General features: G+C 41.5%; 1 protein-coding gene across 3 annotated transcripts in view; it reads left to right on the forward strand.

Moving 5' to 3' along the window:
• The window catches only part of LOC131693784 (uncharacterized), an 80728-nt gene extending 70990 nt beyond the window's left edge, over positions 1-9738 (forward strand). For 2 of the 3 annotated variants that reach the window (XM_058981913.1, XM_058981914.1), the window contains 2 exons: positions 8511-8605; positions 8663-9738. In XM_058981913.1, coding sequence (XP_058837896.1) covers positions 8511-8605; positions 8663-8972 — 405 coding nt within the window. In that variant the 3' untranslated portion in view covers positions 8973-9738. The remainder of the gene's footprint in view (positions 1-8510; positions 8606-8662) is intronic. The other variant, XM_058981915.1, reaches the window with a different exon arrangement.
• Positions 9739-9990: the final 252 nt, after the last annotated feature.

Here is a 9990-nt window from a genome sequence, read left to right on the forward strand (position 1 = left end):
TCTTCTGTAGTGTGGGAGAAATTTGACTCATAAAATGAATAGTTGGTGTTCAAATGGGTGTAACACACATTTTGTCGAAATTGACTTTTTTGCAATTTTTCATTGTTCAATGTTACAGTAATCCTCATGTAGTGTCATTTGAAAAGTTTGGACATTATTATATGCAAATTCCCAAATGGGAAAATTTTGGACGATTCCAAATTTTTTGTGCATAAGGACACATACCTTACATAAAGTACGATTTTTGTTTTAGTGTTTCGGATTCTCCTCGTCAGTAACTAGCACCAACTGGGTGTCTAGTTAGACGATGTATCTAAGCTAGTACCCAAATTAGCACTAGTTAGACACTAAAATCCAAAAAGTCACACGTCTTGCGTGAACACTAAACAACTGGCTTATACCGAGTGATGTCTCGATAGTAAGCACAGAAGTTCTGTTTGCCGACGAAGAATATGAACCGAAACTGTCTTATGGTTTGAAGACCCAAACGCCTGAAATTATGCAAATTCCCAAATGGGAAAATTTTGGACGATTCCAAATTTTTTGTGCATAAGGACACATACCTTACATAAAGTACGATTTTTGTTTTAGTGTTTCGGATTCTCCTCGTCAGTAACTAGCACCAACTGGGTGTCTAGTTAGACGATGTATCTAAGCTAGTACCCAAATTAGCACTAGTTAACTAGTGCTAATTTGGGTACTAGCTTAGATACATCGTCTAACTAGACACCCAGTTGGTGCTAGTTACTGACGAGGAGAATCCGAAACACTAAAACAAAAATCGTACTTTATGTAAGGTATGTGTCCTTATGCACAAAAAATTTGGAATCGTCCAAAATTTTCCCATTTGGGAATTTGCATAATTTCAGGCGTTTGGGTCTTCAAACCATAAGACAGTTTCGGTTCATATTCTTCGTCGGCAAACAGAACTTCTGTGCTTACTATCGAGACATCACTCGGTATAAGCCAGTTGTTTAGTGTTCACGCAAGACGTGTGACTTTTTGGATTTTAGTGTCTAACTAGTGCTAATTTGGGTACTAGCTTAGATACATCGTCTAACTAGACACCCAGTTGGTGCTAGTTACTGACGAGGAGAATCCGAAACACTAAAACAAAAATCGTACATTATTATATGTTTCTTCGCTTTCGAAGTTAATAATTCGGGTACCTCCAGTACTAGCTGGCGTCCCATTTTTTACGTTTCCTGCAAAAAATGAAAAATGTTGATGCGTTTCGAACGTAAAAACTATGTAGCTTTTTTGTATATACTATATTTGAATTGTATTATATTGCAGTTGTACCTACATTCTAACAATTTATTTTGCACGCTCTTCTTCAGCCAAGCACCAATTTTTTGCATTGGAGCATATCAGTTTAGTTTAACGATTGAAGTTTTTTGCTTGAATAAGAACTGAAAGAGTTTTACAAAGCAAAATCTGCCCTTTCGACTATTACTGTCAGCATCTTGGTTTTATTACTAAAGTATTTCATAGAAGGTGATTTGAAATAATCTTCTGCAAATTTAATATAGAAGGGTGTTGGCATAATAACCGTTTTTCTATAGAGGAGAGTGTAGCACAAGGGCTAAACACTTCTTAATAAACCGCCTCTATCCATTTGCAAACTTTAGTCTAATGTCTTAGAGCCCAATGTGAATCACTCATGATACGAGTCTGTTAGACGAGCCTTTGATTGATCAATCTCGGTATTGATTGCTTGCAGTGGCTTTGCATCGAAACAGGAACATTATAGTAAATCAAGAGCAACTGAGGAAAAACAGCAGGCCGACGTCAGTCCTGATCAACAACCGAGACAAGAAACTGGTGACAAATTAAACTGACTGTATAGAGCAATCGATGACGCTTTTTAGATGATCCGAGAGAAAAAGAAGTTTCTTGTGCTGGCCTCGGAAGCCCTTGTCTACGAAAAGGAAAACAGACTCGATTTTATTGATGTTCGCGGTATACGGCCGCCTATAATGTACTCTCCCATATTCTGTTTAGCAAACTGCGTATGTTGGATATGTCCTTTTTCGGCGAACTCCGAGTTTTACCCATTAGATACATACTGTTGTCATTTGGCAACATATATAATTTTGCAATATGAAGTCTCACTAATAGGTATCCATCCCGAAAAATGTGTTACAAAGAAAAATAAAATTGAGAGATGAACAAATAAGGCTGACCCCTGTGACTGTTAACCATGTGATCAATTTTGAATATACATATTGTGGACTCCTTATTTATATGAGGAAAGTGTACGATTTAGTAAAACTACACTAACTGTGGCAAGTGATGCTTCCGGGAAATACGGTTTAGGTAGTATCTCGACACTGGATGGATTGAAATTAAATACCACTAGCCAGTAAGACATCCGACTGGTTTATGACGTTACCTGCACTGAAGCTAGGAGATTTAGTCTTGAATTGCCAATACAAGGATCATCAGTGCTGTGACCGCATGGCTACAAGAAAGAATACTGCGCCTGTTTCTCAAAAAAGGCCACTGTGCTACGAGCAAGGGCGTGAAGGTCGTGTCGGTCAAGAATGTCTGCCAGAGGAGGAAGTTTACTGAGATCCAGATCAATCGGGTCCAGATCCAGCTGCAGATTGATTCAGCGTCGATCATTACAATAATATTTGAGCTGCTTCGGACGGATATCGGGCGGCCGCCAGGAGTCAACGCAGCTGCAGAAATGCCTCGGGGCTGCCACTTGACCTCGCATTGGAATTCTGGTGCGATGCGGGGATCGGCAAGATCACAAGAAGAGATCTGTGGCTTTAACTTTGATGTGGAGATTTTAGGAGCGGATTGGATTGAGTTATTGGAATCACAGATCCGTCAACAAACAGTGTTCAGCACTAAAGCACTTCTACACTTCTGCAGACGTCTCGATAAAAGCAGACTTACTTACTGCAGAACTCACAGATATGCTCCAACATCACGCTCCAGAACGCACAATCACTGTCCGAGACAAACGCACGCCGTGGATTTCGGAAAGCATCAAGCAGGCCGTTGCGCTGAGGGACTTAGCTTACAAACTTTACCCACACAATCCAAACAGAACCAGAGGAGGCAGTTTGCTCTATCTCGCTTCCGAACGTAGTCCAACCACTGACTACGTTCGGAAGCGAGATAGAGCAAACTCCCTCATTTTCACAGCCAAAAAACGCTACGCTGAGAAACATTTTGATCATAGTCTTCCGGCGAAAAAGTTGTGGAGCAACCTGAGGCGAGAAGGTGTCCATAACAGTACGAAAAAGAATGCACTCTCCGAAGGAATCGATGCGGACGAGTTGAACCGTTTATTTAGCAATGGTCATCGCCAGCTTCAAAACACAAACCAATCTAGGATACCTACCGCACCCCTTCAATGTGCGGATGTCAACATAAACGCAACCGAATTCAACTTCCGTCGCACAACTAGCCAAAGGAAATTTGTCGGAAAATCTGTGACATTCACACGAACGCCACTGGCCAGGACCAGATCCCCATGTCATTCATTAAACTACTCTGTCCGGTTATCCTGCTACCACTTTCACACCTGTTCAATTCAATAATTGAAACCAAATCCTTCCCCCTGAACTGGAAAAAGGCAATCATCACCCCGATACCAAAGCAGTCTAATCCCACTCAACCTAAAGATTTCCGGCCAATCAGTGTTCTACCAGCCATTTCAAAAGTTCTAGAAAAAATACTGCTTTCTCAAATCACAGAACATCTAGATAATCCAAATGCACCCCTGCTAGCAAGGCAACCAATCCGGATACAGGAAAAGACATAGTACAACAACCGCTCTCACTAAGGTAGTACATGATGTGTACGTACACGAATCTTGACAACAACTTCTGTACTGTTATGGTCCTTGTGGACTTCTCTCTCAAGTCTCAAAAATCAACTGCGTAAAACACCAAACTCTGAGAGCCAAGCTTCGGAACGAGTTCCATTTTTCTCAGACGGCATGCGACCTGGTATCATCATTTCTGGATCGCAGAAAGCAGTCAGTTCGCCTAGGAAATGCACTGTCCAGTGAGCAAGATATAGACGGCTCGGTTTCCGATGTGGATAGACTTGTACATGCTATCAACATTGACCTCGAAACGATAGTTCACGGGCAGATGCAAACTGGCTGGCCCCCAACCCAAAGACCCAAGCGATCATCTTCAGCAAATCCGGAGTCATTGTACCACAAATGAACATTATTTTTTGTGGTGAAATAGTACCAGTGTCAAACGAGGTCACGAATCTTGGTCTGAAACTCGACCGTATCTTATCCTGGTCTCAGCAAGTAAACGATAATACGCTGAAAACTTACAACATTTTACGAACGTTTCGACGATTCGCCCCAGTCCTTTCCTTACCGACTCGACGAAAGCTGATGCAAGCAGTAATAATGCCCATCTTCACGTATGTGGTATACTACCCCGGACTTTCTGCAGCTCTCAAAAATCAACGGCAACGCTGCTTCAAATCAGCTGTCCGCTTTGTCTACAACCTCCGACGACGAGACACAACCGCAGACGTCCGAAACTCCATTCTCGGAATTGATCTACATTCTAACTACTGGCTGAGAATATGCTGCTTCATGAGGCAGGCATACCATGGAGATTTACCAAACTACATCCAACAGCACTTACAACATGGACAGCAACTGAGGACACGATCCTTCATCATACCCAAGCACACAAAAACCACTGGCAAAAGTGTACTGGTGTACGGAGCAACCTGCTGGAATGACCTACCAATCGACGCCAAGCTGAAATCAACGATAGCTTCTTTCAAGAGCTACACAAGAAGTTTGATCTAAATCAATTACCTTCAGGTAAGAATGCTTACCTTCAGGTAAGCATCTGCTCACTATCAATATCCACAAGGGATTGTTCCAAAACGCCTGCCTAACTTCGGGTGTTAACTCAACGCTAGAGGCATTCCTACAGCTGGTATGCACAATGATCGGCGATTTTAGTGGCACCTGTGGCTACCTGAATGACATCCGACATCCTAGTTGGTGGCCGTACACAGGAAGAGCTGTTTCACGGTGAGAATTGAATATGTCTCAGATTACCTTGAGCAGATTCTTGATGGAAATAGAATCAAACCCGATCCGGACAAAGCTTCAGCTGTGACAACGATGCCACCACCTCGAGACGTTCCAACGTTGCAAAGTACATTCCAGAAATGCTTGAACTTTCGTTCCCGATGGATGAGTTACTCAAGGCTAGCGTAAAGTGAGACTGGTCCGAAGCATGTCAGTGCGCATTCGACCGATTTCGAGAAATTCTTCACTCGTATTCCAAAGAACTAGAATCCAAAGTTGGACGCCGTAGCTAGCCAATTCCACAGCAACCGTAGCAGTGGATGCATGCTAATTTCGCGGAGCCAGTGGACGGATGTTTTTACTTGAATGTGGTTGATGCGTACGAAACCTCCTAAGCGAATAACAACCACCGTAATACTTACTATGTTCAGGAAGATTTTCTCAAGGCACGGACAATGATACGCAGTTTACAAATGAGGGTTTCAAAGGCTATTGCAACAACAACGTCGCCTTACCACTCGCAATCCAACGGGCTCGCCAAACGCTTCGCACATTCAAGCGGACACTCAAATATCAGCAGGGGGAGAGGCCCTCCGCGAACCTATAGACACGTTTCTTTTGTGCTATCGTACCACTCCGTGTCGAAGTGCGCTACAAGGAAAAACATCAGCAGAATTGCTGCTGGGCAGAAACGGCTTCGAACATCTGGACATATTAATGCCCCCAACGCCGTTTCACTAACCAACAAACTCCAATCAGGTAGATCAGTTTAACCGAAAGCATGGCACCATGGCTCGAAAGCTACAACTTCAAAGACCTGGTCTGGGCCAAAGCTTTCGCAACAATACGTGGGATTGGGTATCTGGTCAGGCGCTGGAGCGGGTTTGCCGCGTGGTGTGCAACGGTGGCTGCCAGAGAGGATTAATCTTATCACGTCTCACTGTAATCAATTGCTTAAGCGGTATGAATCGGAACTGATCGAGACTACCGAGAAGCAGCAGTTAGTACAAATCCCACTCAACATCCTTTTGGATTCTTGGGGGCTTCTACCAGCAACACCAGAGCCAGCCACCCAAGAATCGAATCGAGACCACAACAATTACACTCTGATACTTTTTCGGGATCTTGACTTTGGAGTGGTATTGGAATGTCCACTTGCAACCGTTCACAAACTACTCCTCAACAAAAACCAATTCTGCATCGCCACTTTTCATGGTCTAGAAGAGCACCCGCGAGGTGTGACCCGTATCTTTACTAAAAAGGGCAACTGATACTGTCGCCATCAATCTGTATACTCGGTGGTAGACATAATTTTTCTTCCTTCGAACTTCTTGCTCTCATGTATTTTGTTCTCACGCTATTGGCTTTGCTTTAACCTTCAGTCGGATGTATATCTCCATCATCATCTCAAGATTGCATGCCGCAATATCAACGTCGTCGGCGAAACCAAACTGCTGAAATGACTTCCGTAAAATATTACCACTCGTGTCAATCTTCGCTCTTCTTATCACCCCTCCCAATGCGATATTCAACAGCAGACAAGAGAGCCCATAGGGGAGTTGGTGAATCGATTGTCTTGTACGAAGCTCACCTGTGTTTGATTCCCAAACCCCGCACATAGGGTTTGAGATTTTTCTAACCTGAAAAAAGAGACGGAGACGGTAAAAACCTGTATAATTGAAATTAAAAAAAGCCCTTGTCGTAACCATTTCCGAACTTCAAAAGAACTCGAAAGTGTCCCGGATACTCGAACGTAACACAACGCTTTGATCAATCGTGTCAGTTTGTCCGGGAACCCGTATTCGTGCATTATATACCATAGCTGATGGTTTCAATAGATTGTATATTTGTAGTTTTTAATTGTTTGTCTATTTAGGGATTTAACCTTAAAGGGTCATTCGTCCATAATTTTTAAATCTATGAACAGGTGATTAATGCACACCGCGATATTTTTGTAGGACTTGTCGAATATTTGTTTCGTAGCGGCGTGTGCACATCTACTACCTGCTTGATATTACCCTACGAACTCCCTCGCTAACGGTGATAGGTTGCAACAAAGAACTTGGGAGCCCCCTTCTGACGGCGTTTAGCAATGTGAGTTCTCTGTAGTTACAGCAATCCAGCTTATCGCCCATACTATTGATGGGACATAATACTTCCTCCATCCAAACCTCCGGTAAAATCTCCTCCTCCCAGATATTCGAAGTCGCCCAGTGGATTGTTGTAGCCTATGCGTCTCCTCCGAGTTTGAACATTTTTTATTTGGTGCTTGCTAGCAGCTTAGAAATACTTGCTTGCGTTATCCTTTGTACGACACGCAAAATGGGAAAAAAAACTGTATTTTTTAGTATTATTCCCCGTCTATTGTAGCGTAGAACCTAGTGTGAAATCTTCTTTGAATTGGAACTCAAAAAACCTGCTTTAAGCAACTTAGTGGAATGTATATATGTAATTACAACACTTGAAAAAATAATCTTCTTTAATTTTACTTTTTTATATTGTAACGACATAGCAAGGGACTGAATGGTGAAGTATTTTTCATATATTAAGAGCCATAGTACTCAAGGGAGAGCAAGGATTTGAAGTAAGAAAGTTTTAGAAAAGCGTGGAGTAGGGTCAATGAAGAAGCTTAGAGTTTCCCGGCTACTTAACTCTTTGTCTTCTGCAACGCAGGAGTCAGGATCTTTTGGCATTAAATGTGAATCACCTGAGTCTGCGGCATGTCCGGACAAGCGTAAAGTCAATTTAATGACTTATGCTGTCGGCTCCGGTGATTCGCATTTAATGCCAAAAGATCCTGACTCCTGCATTGCAAAAGACAAAGAGTTAAGTAGCCGGGAAACTCTAAGCTTGTTTATTGACCCTACTCCACGCTTTTCTAAAACTTTCTTACTTCAAATCCTTGCAATCTCTTGAGTACTATGGCTCTTAATATTTGAAAAATACTTCACCTTCCAGTCCCTTGCTAATTATATGTCGTTGCAATATAAAAAAGGAGAAAGATTGACTCATTATAAGTCGGTAATAAAAAAGGAAAAAAAAATAATTTTGCTATTTTATAATGTACTGCAATAAATTTCAAGAACTACTCTTTAAACTGTCCTTGTACAGCCAATATTTTTAGATTGTTTGCTTATGAATTTATTGTAGAGCTACCCTTCCTAAACGTCGGAACGTTTTTTGGTGCTTGGGTTTCATATACTTAATGTTTTGTTTCGTGTTTAGTCCTATTCCTGTAACACAACAATTCAACCACAAAAATGTTAATTGACTGTTTTCTGCTTTTTCTCCCTTTCCTGTTTGTGTCACCACCTCACCTCGCTCGAATTGGTGTCTTCCCCCTATCCGAACCATGTTATACTGCTACCAAACCTACCCACATTGTGCACGTGTCGAACAATACTACCCTTCTACTTAAAAAAACCATCCAAATTAATATCTACCATACAACCAACAACAAAACAACCGCCAGTCTTTCACTGAGACAATGAACAATTTCAATACCAATACGATAGTAGTAACTAACGATAATATTCTGCAGCCGGCGAAAAAGGAGGAAGCCAAAGGGTAAGTTCGATGTTCCGGTTAGCATTTTCTTTCCTAATCATAATTCCATTCCATCAGACGAACGTCCAAATCCACCAGCGGCGGAGGTTCTGCCGGCAGCGCCTTTGTTGGTGGTGGTGGCTCCAAGGTTTCGTCCCGTCTGCATCAGCACGGTACTACGCCACCGCCTGCTTCTGCACCGGTGGTACCGAAGGCCGAAACCAAAGAGGCCGGCTGTCAGACGTTGAGCACTGGCGATATTGTTATCACGAAAATTTTCTTCAAAGAGGAACTGGACAAAAAGCCGGAAAAGATGCTCACTTCAACAACGAAACGGAACGGTGAAACTGTGCAGCAGCAGCAGCAACACACCCAGGTACCGGCTTGAGAGTGGACCAATGGACGTTCGCGACCGGTGATAAGAACCGCAGCTGGCGTTTTCGTCGTCCATCAGTCCTACAAACGTTGTGAATAGGTTTGTTTTTCTTTTGTTTGTTTTTGGGCAGGTTTATTTTCAGTGTGGATATCAGATATCTACTGGGTAACGAGCACGCGAAACAAACGTGTTTTGAGAGAGCGAGAAGACGCGAAAGAATGTAGTACGAACGATGTAATAATTTATGAGTTGAATACGTATATATTTTTTTAATAACATCCGTATTTATAAAAAAAACACATAGGTAACACCTGAAAGATTAGGTGGAAAGATATAAATTGTACAGTAACTATGAGAATTTGTAGATTTGAGACACGGTTAATGAACCATTAACAATATTATTTTTGATAGATATTTAAACAAAAGGAAAATTATAGGCATAGCTATACTCTTCCATGAACCACTCAATTTCGAGGATCATTTTTTTTTTGTGCGGAGCAGCAGAGATAGGATAGTAAACCATTTTTACTCCTACGATAGTTAACAACGGAAAAGTATAAAGTGAAATGTTAGATGAAATTTGCTTCTATTATACACTTATTAGATTGATACTAACTTTAATGACCTATTTGATGAACTTTGTGATTCATTTTCATAGAACAGAACAGAAGCGAAAACTATATAACGAAAAAGCTAATAAAAATTGCAAAACATTCTAACAATATATTTAAATTTCGATGCAAAAAAACGAAAAACAATAAAGCAAAAAAACACATCACCATTGAATTACATTTGCATTCCGAAACAAACGATGATAGAGCTCGCCACATGCAGTGTCATAGCAAATGCGAATAACAATTTGGAGAGCTGATCCAACATATAGTTATTTTAAATCGAATACGATATTGCAAAAGGAATTGTTTGGAAGTGTTTCTTTTGTCGGCTATCAACTTCAAAATTCGTTGCGATATTTCTATTGGCAGTTGCGGTTTCTGTGATGAACAACGGAACTGAAAGATGATATTGAAAT

This window comes from Topomyia yanbarensis, chromosome 3 (genome assembly GCF_030247195.1).
Source record: "Topomyia yanbarensis strain Yona2022 chromosome 3, ASM3024719v1, whole genome shotgun sequence".
Classification (NCBI taxonomy): domain Eukaryota; kingdom Metazoa; phylum Arthropoda; class Insecta; order Diptera; family Culicidae; genus Topomyia; species Topomyia yanbarensis.